Genomic DNA, 19,825 nt, shown 5'->3' on the forward strand with positions numbered 1-19,825 from the left:
TTTAGGCAGCCAGGTCTGTCTTCTCTAGGCAGCACGTCTGTCTTCTCTAGGCAGCAGGTCTGTCTTCTCTAGGCAGCAAGGTCTGTCTTCTTTAGGCAGCAAGTCTGTCTTTTCTAGGAAGCCAGGTCTGTCTTCACGAGGCAGCAGGTCTGTCTTCACTAGGCAGCCAGGTCTGTCTTCTCTAGGCAGCAGGTCTGTTTTCTCTAGGCAGCCAGGTCTGTCTTCTCTAAGCAGCAAGTCTGTCTTCTCTAGGCAGCAGATCTGTCTTCTCTAGGCAGCAGATCTGTCTTCTCTAGGCAGCCAGGTCTGTCTTCTCTAAGCAGCAGGTCTGTCTTCTCTAGGCAGCCAGGTCTGTCTTCTCTAGGCAGCAGGTCTGTCTTCTCTAAGCAGCAAGACTGTCTTCTGTAGACAGCAAGTCTGTCTTCTCCAGGCAGCAGGCCTGTCTTCTCTAGGCAGCAGGTCTGTCTTCTCTAGGCAGAAGGTCTGTCTTCTCTAGGCAGCAAGTCTGTCTTCTCTAGGTAGCAAGTCTGTCTTCTCTAGGTAGCAAGTCTGTCTTCTCTAGGCAGCAAGTCTGTCTTCTCTAGGCAGCCAGGTCTGTCTTCTCTAGGCAGCAGGTCTGTCTTCTCAAGGCAGCAGGTCTGTCTTCTCTAGGCAGCAGGTCTGTGTTCTCTAGACAGCCAGGTCTGTGTTCTCTAGACAGCCCAGGTCTGTCTTCTCTAGGCAGCAAGACTGTCTTCTCTAGGCAGCAGGTCTGTGTTCTCTAGACAGCCAGGTCTGTCTTCTCTAGGCAGCCAGGTCTGTCTGCTCTAGGTAGAAAGTCTGTCTTCTCTAGGTAGAAAGTCTGTCTTCTCTAGGTAGAAAGTCTGTCTTCTCTAGGCAGCAAGTCTGTCTTCTCTAGGCAGCAAGTCTGTCTTCTCTAGGCAGCAGGTCTGTGTTCTCTAGACAGCCAGGTCTGTCTTCACTAGGCAGCAGGTCTGTCTGCTCTAGGCAGCAGGTCTGTCTTCTCTAGGCAGCAAGTCTGTCTTTGTCAGCCAGTCTCTATGGCCAGGGTGTGATCACTGAGTCTGTACATAGTTCATTTCTTCCTCAGTTTCTGATCAGTTGCGGTGGTCAGTAGTCTGCCATCGTGTACCGTCTGTTTAGAGCCACATAACATTGAAGTTTGCTTTGAGTTTTTGTGACAGATGTCCAGTGGTTAATGTCATTTTCTTTTCTTTAGCGATAATGTGGTTGGGCCAGATTGTGTGAGGGCTGACCTGATGCCTTGTGCTGTTGTCCGAGCTGAGCCTCAGGACCAGCTGGCTGAGGGGACTCCTCTCTTTGTTCTCCTCTTGGTAACTGAGAGCTTTGTGATGGTAGGAGTTGGGGTCACTTGCTGTTAGGTGTTGGTAGAATGTGATTGCTCTTTTTTGCATTGTTATTAACGGGAAACTGGCCCAGTTCTGCTCGGCATGCATTGTTGGGCGTGTTCCTGTGTACTCTGAGAATGCTGTTCAAATCTCAGTGTGCAGGGTTTCCATTGGGTGTTTGTCCCATTTTTCGAAGTCTTGATTTACAAGAGGACCCCACACTTCACTACCATATAGTAACATTGGTTCAATTATGGATTTGAATATTTTGAGCCATGTTCTAACAGGTATTTCTATGTTTGAAGACTTTTTTAAAGTATGGAAAGCCCTTCTTCCCTTGTCTCTGAGATCTTCAATAGTGAGATTGAAGTTTCCTGTGGAGGTAATTATTAGTCCCAGACATGTGCAGCTGTGTGTGTGTGTTCTGTGTCAGTGGAGTCTAGTAAGAACCTGTTTGGGTTTCCCTGACACCTGGCTCCTTTCTGGAAGACCATAATTCTAGTCTTTTTCAGATTAACTCTCTGTGTCTCTGTCTGTGTGTGTGTGTCTCTGTCTCGTTCCCTGCCTCGCCCTCTGTCTGTCTCTCTCACTCTCTCTGTGTCTCTGTCTCTCTCGCTCTCTCTCTGTCTGTCTCTCTCTGTAGTCTCTCTCGCTCTCTCTGTGTCTCTGTCTCTCTCGCTTTCTCTCTGTCTGTCTGTCTCGCTCTCTCTCTCCCTCACTCTCTCTCTGTCTGTCTGTCTCTCTGTAGTCTCTCTCGCTCTCTCTGTGTCTGTCTCTCTCGCTTTCTCTCTGTCTGTCTGTCTCGCTCTCTCCCTCCCTCACTCTCTCTCTGTCTGTCTCTCTCTGTAGTCTCTCTCGCTCTCTCTGTGTCTGTCTCTCTCGCTTTCTCTCTGTCTGTCTGTCTCGCTCTCTCTCTCTCCCTCACTCTGTCTGTCTCTCTCTGTAGTCTCTCTCGCTCTCTCTGTGTCTCGCTTTCTCTCTGTCTGTCTGTCTGTCTCTCTCTCCCTCCCTCACTCTCTCTCTGTCTGTCTCTGTCTGTCTCTGTCTCTGTCTCCCTCGCTTTCTCTCTGTCTCTCTATGTCTGTCTCTCCTCTTCCTCGCTCTCTGTCTCTGTCTGTCTCTCACTCTCTCTCTGTATCGCTGTCTCTCCCTCACTCTCTCTCTCTCTCTCTCTCTCTCTGTATCTCTGTCTCTCTCACTCTCGTAAAGGTCAAATTACCTTACATCTTTGGGGTAAGAAGAGTATTTGCTTGGTCTCGGTTTCAGGCGCCACTGTGTTAACGTCTGCTTTTCAGATAGGCTCTTACTTGGAGGAAACAACACACCGCCCCCCCCTAAAAGCTCAGCCAACACGTAACATTTCTGGCCACACTTGTTATTCTAGCTGATCAGTACTGTACGGACGTTGATAACCTGAGTACTCCACTGGCTCATCGGTCAACTCCAACTTAGTCCCAACGGTTGTGGTTGCCCAAATCATTATGCAAGGGTGGCATAGTGGTTAGCGTGGTCGCCTCACTGCAAGAAGGTCCTGTTCTCCCTGTGTCTGCATGGGTTTCCTCCGGGGGCTCCGGTTTCCTCCCACAGTCCAAAGACATGTAGGTCAGGTGAATCGGCCGTACTAAATTGTCCCTAGGTGTGTGTTTGTGGGTGGGGTGGGGGGTGGGGGCCCTGTGATGGCCTGGCGGCCTGTCCAGGGTGTCTCCCCACCCGCTGCCCAATGACTGCTGGGATAGGCTCCAGCATCCCCGCGCCCCTGAGAGCAGGAGAAGCAGTTTGGATGATGGCTGGATGGTTGTGGTTGCAACTGTCAAGCAGCAAATTCACATAACACTCCAAAAAAACAAAAACATAAGTAGGTACTGGAAGCAATATTGTGTTGCCTCCAACTACTGCACACTTAAATCAATACAAGTAAGCGGCCCATGGGTATAGGTTTACTGAAGTCCCTCCTTCAAAGTGACACCATCATGGCACACACAGGCCGACCTGCAGCGGGCTCGTGAAAGTCTTCCCTCGCAGTATTTGAAACAGATGTGCAAAATAGTGTTACAAGTGTTGTGAGGGAAATGGTGCCTGTAATTTCTTAGCCTTTGGTCAAACAAAGATCCCTTGGGCAAGCCCAAAATTTTCCACTGACTAAATTCATGACCACCAAACGAGTGTAGTTAAATGTGCAACTTGTAGGCTGTTGCTGCTGGTCATGTTGCCATCTGCTCTCAAATTTGTACTTTTGGAAAAGCGATTAACCGGATCTGTACGACCCGATAAACACTGCAGCGTTGTACCTCGCCGCGTGATCGCCAGCCCATGGGATGCTCATATAGCGTAACGGAATATACTGAAACGGTCCGCGCATCACGGTGTGTAGGCTAGAAATGAGAGATATCTGCATGGTCCTCTCAGATGGAGTCAGGTCAGGCCGGGTTAAGCTTATTCGCAGAGCCCCGAATCAAAGTTAGCGTCTCAGAGGGCTTCACACTCACACAGTAGACGATACCCTCTCTCTTTATAAACCCTTGATTTGCATAAAACTCCGAAGGGAGAAGAAAACCTATTAGGGGGAAAGTTAACAGGAGAAATCTCAGGAAGAGCAGCAAAAGACAGATCCTTTTCCCAGGCTCACTGGTTCCAGCTGGCCAATATACTGGTTTATATCAACATGGTGGTTTATGTGTATGTAGAGGAATATTACTGGCAGTTGGTAAGACAATGTTTTTACACTGTCCAGCGTCCTGTCCAGGATGTCTCCCCGCCTGTCGCCCAGTGGCTGCTGGGATAGGCTCCAGCATCCCTGCGACCCTGAGAGCAGGATAAGCAGTTTGGATAATGGATGGATGGATGAATATGGTGGGGCGGCACGGTGGTGCAGTGGTTAGCGCGGCCGCCTCACAGCAAGAAGGTTTGAACCCTGGGGTAGTCCAACCTTGGGGGTCATCAGGGGTCGTCCTCTGTGTGGAGTTTGCATGTTCTCCCCGTGTCTGTGTGGGTTTCCTCCGAGGGCTCCGGTTTCGTCCCACAGTCCAAAGACATGTAGGTCAGGTGACTTGGCAGTACTAAAATGTCCCTAGGTGTGTGTGTGTGTGTGTTTGATGGCCTGGTGGCCTGTCCAGGGTGTCTCCCCACCTGCCGCCCAATGACTGCTGGGATAGGCTCCAGCATCCCCGCGGCCCTGATTGGTATAAACAGCTTGGATAATGGATGGATGAACAGGGCGATGAGACTAGATATCTTCTGGGATTTTAGTTGTGTATTGTGTAGTATTGTGTAGTATTGTGAGATAACTTGAACGTCATTCCCTGGTTCCAAAGGCTGCACTACAGTAAAGTGATGCTTTTTTCCGAACCCGTCAGACTGTTTCTGCTGAATGAAATGGACAGAGACTACGTCCCCCTGCTGGGGCATCGCGTCCACATTACTAATGAGCACCCTCGACACTTTCTTGTGTCGTTAACCCAAAATCCTGCGGCTTTACTGATGTCGAGGATGCTCACTTCAAAATACTGTCGAGATGTCATGTCCTCATCGAGGCCCGGCCCTCGTGTTGACCGACCCCGCCGTCGGGTTGACCGTGTTCTCTGCTGAGGACTCGTTACGATCGTTCAGATCATTCACTGTGTGATCAGGCTGACACGGTCCTGTTCAGGCAGACACACTGTTTAATTACCTTTAATTAAGGCTCATCTTTGTTTGTTTGTTGTTTTTTTTTTCAGTTTTTTAATGGTAACAATTTACAATATGGGTAAATTAATTCACATTAGTTAATGCAGTAATAAGCATTAACTAACAGTTAACTAATGTGTGTAGCAATCGTTTATTAATGGTGTTCATCATTTACTGATATTGGTTTGTACTTTAATTAAACTGTAAACCCTTAATGAATGTTACCAGGACACATTGGTTAACAGTTACTTAATGCTTATTATTGTATTAATTAACTGTTTGTTAATGCTTGTTACTGTATTAAAATGTTAATAACATTAATTAACTGTTATAACTGTTGGTAAAATGAATAGTATTAGCTAACTGCTAATTAACTGTTGTAAATGTTTATTACTGCGTTGATTAACGTACCCTTATTGCGAAGTGTTACCATCTTAATTATTGTTGGTTTGTTTGTTTTTGGTGGTTGTTTTATTTTTCTGTTGTATCTTTGGTTGGTGCTTGTTAAGTCAAACGTTTCTACAGACATTTTTAATTTTGGAAACCCAGTTGTTAGTTGCTTTTACGAATGCACGTTGTGACCACACTAGGTGATCATGCGGCAATGCAACAACATACAAAAAATATAAACAAATATTTAAAAACAAGATAAAAAAAAGCCCGTTGCCTTGTCTCTTGCTTCATGTGCCTCATGTTCATACGTACACGCTGTTCTTCACAGAAACAGCATCGCCAGGCTGGCGAAGCTCAGTTATTCTAACTGCTGGATACAGAGCTAACATCTCTGTGCTGGTGCCCCGTTTCCTTTTTGCAGGAGTCTCTCTCTCTCTCTCTCTTTTTGCAGGAGTCTCTCTCTTTTTGCAGAAGTCTCTCTCTTTTTGCAGGAGTCTCTCTCTCTCTCTTTTTGCAGAAGTCTCTCTCTTTTTGCAGGAGTCTCTCTCTCTCTCTTTTTGCAGAAGTCTCTCTCTTTTTGCAGGAGTCTCTCTCTCTTATTGCAGAAGTCTCTCTTTTTGCAGGAGTCTCTCTATTGAAAGAATCTCTCTTTTTGCAGGAGTCTCTCTCTCTTTTTGCAGGAGTCTCTCTCTCTTTTTGCAGGAGTCTCTCTCTCTTTCTGCAGGAGTCTCTCTCTCTTTCTCTCTCTCTCTCTCTCTCTCTCTCTCTCTCTCTCTCTCTCTCTCTCGCCTGAAATCGAGATACTCGGTTGAACTGCTGCTTGCATGGTAGATGGAAATTGCACGGGGAAACCCAAATGATGCTTTTCCATTTGTGAAATAGTATATCATGCTGACCAGTAAAAGTTGGTGTTTGCCTCAGCGTGCATCTTTGTGGGTATGTGCATTTGTGTCCCTTTCTGTGTGTGGAGAGGGAGGGGGGGGTGAGAGAGATTGTGTGTGTGTGTGTGTGTGAGAGAGAGAGAGAAATGCTGTGGGTGTACAACACACTGGTCTAACCCAGAAAGCTTTTAATTGTGTGCATATTGTCTGAATAATGTTGTCAACGGAATGTTCAGGAACAAAAATATGGCTGTTTACCACCAACTCATAGACTGAGGAAGACCTGCATTAATGTTGAGACTGCAGAAGAGTTCACTGGTATATTTTATAATGATGATAACCTGCAGACCAACACTAACACTGACACTGATCCCACAGACTGCACAGGACGTAGGTTACTGTTCTGCCCTTACTGCCATCCAGCAGGTCACAAACAAACTTTACAGTATAGTTTTATTTTTTATTTTATTTTATTTATTTATTTTTAATACAGGCGATGTGATTTGTCTGAGAAACGTTTCCCATTCGATTTTTATTGCCCCCCCCCCTCCAATAAAGATCACTTGATGAGTGCCATGCTAGCAAGTAATGATTTGGGAGCTAGTTACTCCATCCTTTTTTTTTCTTCTTCTTCTTTTTTTTTTTTTTTTTTGCACATTATGTTCAAGAAAAAATTTCAGGACAGAATTCATTCACTGTAAAAAAGATTTTTAAAAAGGCAAAGACTAAACTCATAATATCCTGGAGGGTGTTCTGTCATGTGGGTGGCTGTGAATGCTGGGCTCAGCAAAGGAGAAGACTCGAGGGTTTGGCATCAAATAAATATCACGTTTGCTCCCAAACTACTGCAAGTTTTAATTCACGTCTATTCCATCTTGAGATAATGGTCTTTTTTTTTGACAGGTGTCAAAGGCAAAATTCAGCCGTGGTGGTGTTTCATGCAGCCGTGGCGGTGTTTCATGCAGTCAGCCCTCAATGGGATTCTAATCAGTCTTTGCAAATTAGCCTCAGAGCACCCCTTTTGATCTATCTGATATTTGGACCGGTGTAAGCAGGGGCAACAGCAAAAAAACAAAAAAAAAACCACACACAGCACATTGACATTCCTCCCCCTAACCGGTAATGAAATTGCTCTGTGCTATCGCATCCTTTCAAGCGTCACACTGCGCTCGCTCATATGGATTTAATCCTGTTGAGGGAGGTTGTTGCTGAGGGCACGTCGGCACAATGCCAGTTTGAAACTAATCCACCCGGCCTTAAATAAGTTATTCCCTTTAAAATATGAATTTTATAATCTAATTGGAAATTAATTAGCCAAGAGTCACGTGCAGTCTCGAGTGTCTAGGGCTGAATTTTGTTTGCCAGATAAAATCATTTTTCCACCACATTCAGCTTTTCTTCCCTTGCCTTGTTGGTGACTGAATTAAAGCAGGCCTTTAGAAAGGCAGGCTGGGACCTCAGACCATCATGTGCTCTTCCTGGAAAAAAAAAAAGTCATTTGCATTGAACTTTGTGGTCCTTCGTCAACAAATTGCATTGCAGTGTTTGTATTAAATGTCATGTCTGAGTGCAAAACGAGCCGATGTCACAGGTTAAAAACTAACGTGCATTCCACAGTAGTTACACAATTCACTTGGCTCCGTGTGCACTAAATCAAGTTACACTCAGTAAAATTTGAAAACCAGTTGCATTTAACAATTTCCAAGGGGAACAGCCAGCCCGTGTTGTTTTTCTTTGTCTTTGTTAGTGTCATTCTCAATATCAGACTGTAAGCTCAAAAGGCTCTTGTCCGAAAGTTACCCGGTGTGGTATTAAAAAGTTACCCGGTGTGGTATTAGAAAGCTACCCGGGGTGGTATTAGAAAGCTACCCGGGTTGGTATTAGAAAGTTACCGGGGGTGGTATTAGAAAGTTACCCGGTGTGGTATTAGAAAGTTACCCGGTGTGGTATTAGAAAGTTACCCGGTGTGGTATTAGAAAGCTACCCGGGGTGGTATCAGAAAGTTACCCAGTGTGGTATTAGAAAGCTACCCGGTGTGGTATTAGAAAGCTACCCAGGGTGGTATTAGAAAGTTACCCGGTGTGGTATTAGAAAGCTACCCAGGGTGGTATTAGAAAGTTACCCGGGGTGGTATTAGAAAGCTACCCGGGGTGGTATTAGAAAGTTACCCGGTGTGGTATTAGAAAGCTACCCGGTGTGGTATTAGAAAGCTACCCAGGGTGGTATTAGAAAGTTACCCGCGGTGGTATTAGAAAGTTACCCGGTGTGGTATTAGAAAGCTACCTAGGGTGGTATTAGAAAGTTACCCGGTGTGGTATTAGAAAGCTACTGGGGGTGGTATTAGAAAGTTACCCGCGGTGGTATTAGAAAGTTACCCGGTGTGGTATTAGAAAGCTACCCAGGGTGGTATTAGAAAGTTACCCGGTGTGGTATTAGAAAGTTACCCAGTGTGGTATTAGAAAGCTACCCGGGGTGGTATTAGAAAGTTACCCGGTGTGGTATTAGAAAGCTACCGGGGGTGGTATTAGAAAGTTACCCACGGTGGTATTAGAAAGTTACCCGGTGTGGTATTAGAAAGCTACCCAGAGTGGTATTAGAAAGTTACCCGGTGTGGTATTAGAAAGTTACCCGGTGTGGTATTAGAAAGTTACCCGGTGTGGTATTAGAAAGTTACCCGGTGTGGTATTAGAAAGTTACCCGGTGTGGTATTAGAAAGCTACCCGGTGTGGTATTAGAAAGCTACCCGGGTTGGTATCAGAAAGTTACCCGGTGTGGTATCAGAAAGTTACCCGGTGTGGTATTAGAAAGCTACCCGCGGTGGTATTAGAAAGTTACCCGGTGTGGTATTAGAAAGCTACCCAGGGTGGTATTAGAAAGTTACCCGGTGTGGTATTAGAAAGTTACCCGGGGTGGTAACTAGAAAGTTACCCAGTGGGGTATTAGAAAGTTACCCGGTGTGGTATTAGAAAGTTACCCGGGGTGGTATTAGAAAGCTACCCAGGGTGGTATTAGAAAGTTACCCAGTGTGGTATTAGAAAGTTACCCGGTGTGGTATTAGAAAGTTACCCGGTGTGGTATTAGAAAGTTACCCGGTGTGGTATTAGAAAGCTACCCGGGGTGGTATTAGAAAGTTACCCGGTGTGGTATTAGAAAGCTACCCGGTGTGGTATTAGAAAGTTACCCGGTGTGGTATTAGAAAGCTACCGGGGGTGGTATTAGAAAGTTACCCACGGTGGTATTAGAAAGTTACCCGGTGTGGTATTAGAAAGCTACCCGGTGTGGTATTAGAAAGTTACCCGGTGTTGTATCAGAAAGCTACCCGGGGTGGTATCAGAAAGCTACCCGGGGTGGTATTAGAAAGTTACCCGGTGGGGTATTAGAAAGCTACCCGGGGTGGTATCAGAAAGTTACCGAGGGTGGTATCAGAAAGTTACCCGGTGTGGTATCAGAAAGTTACCCGGGGTGGTATTAGAAAGCTACCCGGGGTGGTATTAGAAAGTTACCCAGGGTGGTATTAGAAAGTTACCCAGTGTGGTATTAGAAATTTACCCGGTGTGGTATTAGAAAGTTACCCGGTGTGGTATTAGAAAGCTACCCGGTGTGGTATTAGAAAGTTACCCGGTGTGGTATTAGAAAGCTACCCGGTGTGGTATTAGAAAGTTACCCGGTGTGGTATTAGAAAGCTACCCCGGGGGTGGTATTAGAAAGTTACCCACGGTGGTATTAGAAAGTTACCCGGTGTGGTATTAGAAAGCTACCCAGAGTGGTATTAGAAAGTCACCCGGTGTGGTATTAGAAACTTACCCAGTGGGGTATTAGAAAGTTACCCGGTGTGGTATTAGAAAGCTACCGGGGGTGGTATTAGAAAGCTACCCGGTGTGGTATTAGAAAGCTACCCGGGGTGGTATCAGAAAGTTACCCGGTGTGGTATTAGAAAGTTACCCGGTGTGGTATTAGAAAGCTACCCGGGGTGGTATTAGAAAGCTACCCGGGGTGGTATTAGAAAGCTACCCAGGGTGGTAACTAGAAAGTTACCCGGTGGGGTATTAGAAAGTTACCCGGTGTGGTATTAGAAAGTTACCCGGTGTGGTATCAGAAAGCTACCCGGTGTGGTATCAGAAAGCTACCCGGGGTGGTATTAGAAAGTTACCCGGTGGGGTATTAGAAAGCTACCCGGGGTGGTATCAGAAAGTTACCCAGGGTGGTATCAGAAAGCTACCCAGGGTGGTATTAGAAAGTTACCCGGTGGGGTATTAGAAAGCTACCCGGGGTGGTATTAGAAAGTTACCCGGTGGGGTATTAGAAAGCTACCCGGGGTGGTATTAGAAAGCTACATTTTCAGGAAGACTGTGGCTGTGTCCTCAGTTCGACTGAAAGCGGGCCGATGGGGGAGACGATGGGGACGTTGTCACCCTGGCCTCCACTGGTGCAGTAGATGACACAGTGACTTGACATGAAGGGAGGAGGATCCTTGTGAGGCTCGTGGGCCGGCACTTCGGCTGTACGTTGACAGAAAAGATCTCGGTCGGCCTGCAGAAGCTCTTCGCCGGCTTTGCCGTGCTGTCAGCTCTGTGCTCATTTGCATCCGTCAAACGAGGACGTGTTAATTAATGTTTGACTTCGATATTGTTTGAATGAGCTCCAAATAAAGCACCCGCTTGTAGATGAGACTGTTTTTTCTTTTGTTTTTTTGTTTTTTTACAAGCGGCTAGCCTGAGTATTGAGTCGAGAACAAGGGGCACAGCTACAGTATTGGGTTGCTTGAAGGGGCAAATTGGTCATCAGACTCGTTCCTTACTTGACTTCCTGATCCGCGTGTGCAAGACAGTAGGACAATGCGAGGGGAAAATCCATGGCAAAAGACAGGATCTGGGTTTATGGGGTGAAACCAGGTGATGTACGGTGGATCGTCAGTCTCATTCTTTTTAAAGAGGAAAATTCTGTGAACCCAAGGAACCTTTTTGCACTATTGACCAACCTCTCCGTCTTTCTTTTTTCTTCACTCTAGAAAGTACTCCAGGTCTGCCTGTTTGTCCAAAATCATCAACGGAAATTAACGCCCGGCTCCCACCACATGGCCCCAAATACTGGCGTATAACTAGATCATCTTTCATCAAAATACAGCAATAATCAACGGCTGCACAGTACTGTAGTGTTATGTACTGTATAATCTATATAATCTATCTATTCAGACGCCAGTACAGCAGTATAATCGTAGTCTATTGTTGCAAAAAACAAACAATGAAATTAAGAATCGAACTCTTACCGGGGGACACGACGGTCATCTCATACTATTCCATTCATTATGGTTCACCATTGCTTTAAAGGGAAGATGGTTTTGTGTGTTTTGAAAAATTGTGGCTTCCTCCTGAATTAGGCCGTTCTGGTTGGGTGAGAGGACTGACAGGGTTATTTTGAGCCAGTGAAAACACAGTATGATTAATGGATAAAAACAAGAACTCTCCCTCTCCCTCGTTCTCCTCTGAGGTCATTCATTAAGGAAGAGGGGGGGGGGGCCTCGGGGAATTGTGACTGAGAAGGTGATAGTCCATCCGGGCAGACGTCTCTGAAAGTAGGGCTGGTATTATAGGTGTATTATAGAGTGCAGCCCTTAGTTGATCACACACACTCACCAGAGAGAACAACACTTTAAATCAAGCTAAGGGCCATGTCACGCCTGACGGCCCTCCTCCAGAGCGGCCGAGCCGGTGTGATGTCCTCTGAGCTCGCTGGATGAAAGGGCCTCCACGGGGAAACTCATCCTCACTCACCTTGATGATGCGTCTCTGAAACACTCTCCCGCCAAGATGAGGTGTAGGCTGTAATTGACACAATGGTATATCTCCTCTTATCTCTTCCTGTCTGGAATGAGGCCTCTGTAGGGTCTTCGGGAGACCTTTTTACTCCAGTCAGCAAATGTGATCCAGAAGAGGCCACGTGGGGCCATACCTTAAAGTTTAAACGCACGGCAATCCGCCGCTGTGACAATTCCTGCCCTTCATTTCCCGCACTGTCATATTTCAGCCGGTGTTTGACAATGCGGGCGCTTCACGGCTCACATGAAAGGGGGTCCATTTTCTCCAATCTCACCGGAGAATTGTAGGCTGCTCTGTCGCTTATCTCTGCCACGCTCACTTCACTTACCACAGCAGAGATGCATTGTTCGCCGGGACAGGTCTAAAAGATATTAATGAGCAGGATTGCTCTGTACTCCAGCTGCGTGTGGACTCGGCGGGTTATCGTTTTACTGACGCTTTATAACCCGCCTTACTAGGATTTCAAGTGTCATGTCGTTTGCTACAAAGCGAGAGTATTGTGTTGCCTCTGAATGACCGCTGAATTAGTCCAACCATTTCCATCCTGTCCATTATGGTCATTTTCTAAGGATGCAAAGGGTCATCCATCTGTTTCTGTCGGCGTGAGCTGTCATTTGCCTGTCTCGGTCGACTTGCCTCTGTGTGTGCCAAACTGTTCTCTGATGAGCAGCCCGTCTTGGCATCTGATTTATTCAACTTTATTTTCAATTTATTTTCAGATTCAGAATGCTGATGATGTTTTGATTACCCCCCTGGAAAAATTTCGCAAGGAGCAAATAGGTGCTGCAAAGGTAAGAGACTGCCAACATGTGCAGAAAACAGTACATGTCACACGAACATACGAGCGTGTTGGTCATCAAACGAAGCTTTGGCTCTGATGGTCCTGGAAGAATCAAGGCATTCGTTTGCAAGTGCATGTTTTACAAATAACAGTCACATGAAATTAAAATATTTTTATTTTGGCGAGGCTACTTCAAGATTGACAACACAGCTTACCTTATATTTAAGTTGAGATATTTCCCCAACAGACGATTTTGAACCAGATGTGCCTCATTGTATATGGAATAATGGTTTGAGAGGCTTACTTTCAAAATATAGTACGGCACAGTGGCCCAGTGGTTAGCGCTGTCGCATCACAGCAAGAAGGTCCTGGGTTCGAACCCCAGGGTTGTCCAACCTTGGGGGTCATCCCAGGTCGTCCTCTGTGTGGAGTTTGCATGTTCTCCCTTGTGTCTGTGGTGGTTTTTCTCCGGGTGTTCCGGTTTCCCCCACCATCAAAAAGACATGCCTGTTAGGGTTTATACTCCTGCTGGTGCCCCTGAGCAAGGCAATGGAAGGATGAACTGGAGGTGGTCCCCAGGTGCTGCACAGTGGCTGCCCACTGCTCTTAGCTACACAGCTAGGATGGGTTAAATGCAGGGAAAGAATTGCCTCCACGGGGATTAATAAAGTATATTCAAATCAAAAATAAAATAAAATTTGCAAAACAACTTCTCCGCATTGCAGTCAGTAAAATACTCAACCAGAATATTCATGGTTTCAATTTGGTGCCTAATGTGCATCGTATACAGTAACTGTGGGAGAACACTCCCATTAGAAACCTTATTGTTCAGTTCAGCTACAAATTCCTCCATATCACAGACTGCATGTTGAAATGAATGTGTTATAAAATCACTTAGCACCATTTGCACCTTTCTCACAGGTGGCAGTTCTTCCTCATCAACAGTGATATCCCAGCAGTGTGAGTGTGCTGTATAGAATGACACCTCACCTCTCTGGGATCAGTACATATTAGGAGCTAGAGCAGGTCTGCCAAATCCAGTCCATTCACAATCTGTGAATTAACATGTGACATTACTCATGCTCTCACGTTAACATGTGACATTATTCATGCTCTCACGTTAACATGTGACATTACTCATGCTCTTACGTTAACATGTGACATTACTCATGATCTTACGTTAACGTGTGACATTACTCATGCTCTCACGTTAACATGTGACATTACTCATGCTCTCACGTTAACATGTGACATTACTCATGCTCTCACGTTAACATGTGACATTACTCATGATCTTACGTTAACGTGTGACATTACTCATGCTCTCACGTTAACATGTGACATTACTCATGCTCTCACGTTAACATGTGACATTACTCATGCTCTCATTTTAACATGTGACATTACTCATACTCTCACGTTAACATGTGACATTACTCATGCTCTCACGTTAACATGTGACATCACTCATGCTCTCACGTTAACGTGACATTAGTCATGCTCTCATGTTAACATGTGACATTACTCTTGATCTCATCCTTTCACGTTAACATGTGACATTAGTCATGCTCTCACGTTAACATGTGACATTACTCATGCTCTCATGTTAACATGTGACATTACTCATGCTATCACGTTAACATGTGACATTACTCTTGATCTCATCCTTTCACATTAACATGTGACATTACTCATGATCTCCTGAGTTTCTCGGGGAGACCCCAGAAACATACGGGATGACTATGCTATTCTTTCAGTTCCTTTTCTCCTCATCGCTCACCTGGTTGGTCTTTTTCAACAAACACCGCATCCCGGTATACTTCAAACCCAGCAACACACTCCGACAAAGACTGGTTCATCCCAAAGACCGTGTACCACACACCCGGAAAAGCAATCTGGTGTATGCTGTACAGTGCAATGAGGATTGCACTGACCTGTACATAGGAGAAACCAAACAACCCCTACACAAACAGATGGCCCAACACAGAAGGCCAAACTCCTCAGGACAAGACTCAGCAGTCTATCTACACCTAAAGGAGAAGACACACTCCTTCCAGGACAGCAACGTACACATTTTGGACAGAGAAGATAGATGGTTTGAAAGAGGGGTGAAGGAAGCCATATATGTGAAACTGGAAAAACCATCCCTCAACAGAGGAGGAGGTCTGTGACAGCACCTATCTCCCACTTACAATGCCGTCCTTTCATCTCTACCCAGGAGACTCAAGAAGCCTAGCCTCCAAGAACAACAGTCGCTCACTAACGGCTCCAACCACTCTCATGACCACTGAACAATGAAGTTGAAACTAACACCCCAATGACCGTTGCTGCTAAACAAATGCAAATCAATAGCTCCGATAACGACGGGCGCGGCCAAACATCGGTACACAAAAGAGCCACTCATATCTATGGCTCTGTTAGCGACGGGCGTTGGTAAACATCGGATCACAAAGAGCCACGCATATCTATAGCTCTGACAACGACTCCTAGAGGATAAATTCTGAGTCTCACCACCAGCCAGTCAGACTAGCTTGGTCTAGTCAGAAAGGCACGAACTGAGGAAGCCTCTTGGATGAGAGGCAAAACGTCTTCATGGATATATACCAAGTTGCACTTGATTCAACTCCTTTGGATAACCATGACCTGGATGAATGAGAACATTCACAGACATTACCAAATAGGCTTTGATCTGCATAAATCCTGAATACTCCATTACCCAGAATGCTATGCACCAGCATCGTCTCTCTTGCCGGCGAATCAAGCTAAAGGAGGGCGGGGCTTCACCTCAGCGCTTCATAATAATGGACGCCAGTCGAGCAGTGCTTTAACAATACTGTAGCGATCTTTATGAACACTTGGTAAGAAAGCGCTGTTTTTTTGACAGTGCGTCGTTCATGATGTAATCACTTTGTTTTTTTATCACATTATCACATTGCTGTAATTCAGCTGTGAGTAACCCATTACTCATAATACACAAGGTTAGATGGGGAATGACGTGTGGGAGCGGCTATACAGTAACATCTGAAAGCAGAGCGTGCCACGGTGGATAGTTTGTTGCAGCAGAAGCTGTCGGGAGTTCAGAGGGGGGTGGGTTCGCTGCTGCCAGCCACACTTTATTGCCGATCAAGGCGCAGGCATATGAAAGCAGGTCTGGCAGTGGGTTCGTGGTCATTCCCTTTGGTGAGATGACACGTGTCTCAGTGGATCCCTGTAGATCCCACAGGCCCTCCACTGAAAACCCCCATCCTCTCACTGATCCTGATCATCCCCGTTACTCATTTGCACACTGTTTCTGATTTGCACTTTGCATTGAGGTACATTTGGACCTTGTTAGAATCCGCTGACTGTTTTGATTACGTTTGCTTGGAGAATATGTGTGTGTGTGTGTGTGTGTGTGTGTGTGTGTGTGTCCTCACATGTCCACTAATGATGTAGAGAAACTATTTTTCTCCTTTGTATTGGAATGGGAACATCAATATCCTTTTTACTGGCGGTCATCAATGTCAGCGACCATCTCTCGCTCCATTTCTTACTCATCACATGTTTCATTCATGATGAAACAGCACATTGTGATGCCATCGCTCTTTCTACCCCCCCTTTCCCCCTCTCTCTCTCTCGCTGTCTCGCTCTCTCTCTCTCTCTCTCTTCTTCCTGTCACTGTTTCGTCCTCTTGCTCCTTTTCTGTCTTCTGTCTCATTCTTTCTGTTTCTCACCCTCTCTCTCGCTCTCTCTCTCTCTTTCTCTCATCCTGTCAGTGTTTCACCTTCTCCCTCCCTTTGTCTCTTTCTCCCTCTTTGTGCACCCCCTTCTCTCTTTCTCTGTCTTCATTCTTTGTCTCTCACCCTCCCTCTCTCTCTTTTTCTCTTCGTGTCGCTGTTTTGTCTTTACTGTCTCAGTCTCTCTCTGTGCATCTTTCTCGCTCTTTCCCTTTCTCACCCCTACTGCCTCTCTCTCCCTCTCTCTCTCCCATCCTCCTCTTCAACCATCACACACATGCTCTATGTTATTGCTCCCACTCTCCTTGTTTATTAAAATGTTTTTTCTAAATGTGACCCCCCCCAGCTCCCGCCACTCCCACCATCTCTTATTTCCCTTCGACCACTTCCTTGTAATGGCTCCCTTCTCCCACTGCCCATCCCCCAGTCAACATTAGCCCCAACTAGAGTGAGATAAAAGGCAGAGATCACGAGTGCCTACACAACTTTCCACCATTCCCAGAATTCATGGAGATCTGACAGGCAGCACTGACCCTTCCAATTATTGCGCCTCATGTCGGAGGACGGGGGACGAACGAGCGTCGAGCTCTCGCCTTATATGGGAATGCTGCTGGAAAATCCCAAACGGGGTCACGTGCCAACAGGCCCACAACACTTCCAAAGCCATAATGGTCACTGCAGACTCACAGCAGTACGTCGGCACATACTATCAAGAGCACTCTACCTCATGCAAGGCAAAGTGTCCATCTGTTTGCATGAATTCTTCAATTACACAATCTGTGATGAAAATTCATCACAGATGCTACTTGACCCTTGCAGTCTTTTTGACATGGAACTGAAACCTCGTTGTCTTTCCACTTGAGCACGGAGCTGCATGTCTGCAGAAAAAAAAAATCCGCTCTGAAATAAATGTTGTATGTTCCTTTTTTTCCCAGTTTCAGATAACTTTTTTTCTGAAAAGGGAAGTTGGCGATGTTAACCTCTGAGCCCTGCTGTACAATGAGAGATCTCAGAAATGAGCCCTGAAGGTCTCTCACAGTTTGGCTGTCTGTGTGCCATTACTGTAAGCTGTCAATGTGTCAGCATACCCAGCGCTTCTGCAGGATCACTGTAATGCACGCCAATCTCCACCTCCTCCGACCTCCAACTTGGGCCGGAACATATGTAGTCCACTGTATTACAGAGTTCGATTTTATTCACAACCTGAAAACCAACGAAGGCAAACTGCCCGAGTCCGCACTATTGTTGCGTGTTTTGTGTGTGTGTCTGTATGTGTTTATACCATGTTTTTCTATCCGGGTGGGGACCAAATGTCCCCACCCGGATAGAAAAACCTGAAACCACCTACCTTTTGGGGACATTTTATGGGTCCTCCATGAGGAAAAGGGTCTAGTTTAGGGTTAGGACTTGGGTTTAGGGTTCAGACTTTGATAAACCAAGCAAACCCTGGGGAGATTTTCCAAAGCAAACTCGAAGGGGTATCTCTGGCAGTTGGCACAGCTGAATTTTTAACAATCTCATATTCCCTCTATATGGCTTTTCCATTAGGGGCAGTATAGGGGTCCCGCTACTACATGAATGTGCAGAACAAGCTCAACCTGATCCAGATGGGAGTCAGATGGCCACTGATAATGTGAGCTGTTGTCGTCCTACAAACAAGGTGCAGTCATCAGAGGATTTTTGGCAAGCGGTGGGCCCCAGAGGCACAAAGTCCATTTGCCACCACAATAGGAAACCCCGAAACACGCCAACCATGGACAGGACACTGTAGAGTAAAGGGAACAATTAACGCTGGTTTGCAGACATTCTCACAGGATGTGTACTTCATGTGAACTTTTGAAGTATATTGTTGTAGATGAATTGTCTTTGGGGGCCCGAGTCTGTTAGCTGGGCACGTCATGCCGTATAAATCACATGCTGATGACCTTTTAAGCCCATTGTCCAAACCTCTTTTTCGACATTTTTATTGTCGTTGCTTTCCCTTTTAATCCATTTTCGGATTGTTTCTTTGTTTAGTTTGCATTTGTCAATCTGCACAAGACTCCGAAAGAACAAGCGGGGCACAGAGACGAGAATAGAAGCTGAAACTGTGAAGTCACGGTGAAAAGACCCCCCTGAGGGGCTTATAAACACTTCTCACCCCAACAGAGGGGAGTCGGGGGGGGGGGCAAATTAAGACAGCAATGGCACAAATTACATCCCAAACTCACGAAGGGGGGAGAATGGCTCGAAGACGACAAAAATACATGAATTGCAAGGGAAGGAATTTGAATTGCGTCGTTTCTCTTTCCTTCCACGTCTGAACACAGCCGTGATGAAGGACCAAGTGTTTCGTGATGAGGCGGTCGTCAGAATAAGTGATGGCGGCCCATCCAAGTCTGTCTGGCTTTATGTGCCGCAAAGGGTTTCTGCTTTACAGGTTTTAAAGTGATGAAATCCCATCGTGCACAGCCTGTGTATGACGTGATTACGTTCCCAAAAGCAAAATGATTCCACAAGTTCAAAGCGTTCAGTTACTCTGGAATAATCAATAAACCTTTAAGGATGTTACGAGTTTGCTGATTAAATTTGCTCTTTAGCCGTCCAGGGCATTAGTCATCCGAAGCATAATTGACTGTAATGGCAATTTACATCTATTCCCATTATCCCATTCAAAAAGTGATTATTCATCGTACTGGACAGACAGTCTGAAGTGTTGCATAATGCTGGTGACTACAGCAGGCCTGAGGGGAAATCCATGATGGCTCCACATGATTAAATTCTGAGCTCTCAGGAAATTAGATTAGAAAACGGAGCATTGTGACGTCTACATACCTCTGTCGGATGTCTTCCCCGCTCTGTGTCCAATCCCTCACTGCATATGTTTCATCAGCATCATCATAAAAACAGTCTTCAGGACTGAATAGAAAATCACATCCCCGAAGAAGTTGGTTTTTTTTTTTCATGTTAGTGGAACTGTCATTGTTGGTAGAAGAGCAAAAAAACAAAACAAACATCTAAACTGAAACCACATGGAAATTCAAATCACAGCTGAGATGCTTCAAACAAAATGTACACGGAGCGCCGTGAAATCACGTGGTTGCATAAAAGCCGATCTGAAACCATCTCAGGGTGCGAAGGTCGGTCAGTAAACAGGGCTGTCGACTCTTTTACATGTTTAGGCAACTCTGACCAATCACCGAGTCGGAAAAAAGACAACTACTATATCAGCTACTATATCAGACAA

The 19,825-nt window shown here is 45.8% G+C and overlaps 1 protein-coding gene across 6 annotated transcripts in view; it reads left to right on the forward strand.

Moving 5' to 3' along the window:
* LOC130115561 (rho GTPase-activating protein 42) overlaps window positions 1-19,825 on the forward strand; it is a 121,927-nt gene that overhangs the window by 62,364 nt on the left and 39,738 nt on the right. For all 6 annotated transcript variants that reach the window (XM_056283265.1, XM_056283266.1, XM_056283269.1 and 3 more), the window contains exon 4: window positions 12,822-12,893. In XM_056283265.1, coding sequence (XP_056139240.1) covers window positions 12,822-12,893 — 72 coding nt within the window. The remainder of the gene's footprint in view (window positions 1-12,821; window positions 12,894-19,825) is intronic.

This window comes from Lampris incognitus, chromosome 7 (assembly GCF_029633865.1).
Source record: "Lampris incognitus isolate fLamInc1 chromosome 7, fLamInc1.hap2, whole genome shotgun sequence".
In the NCBI taxonomy this organism is placed as follows: domain Eukaryota; kingdom Metazoa; phylum Chordata; class Actinopteri; order Lampriformes; family Lampridae; genus Lampris; species Lampris incognitus.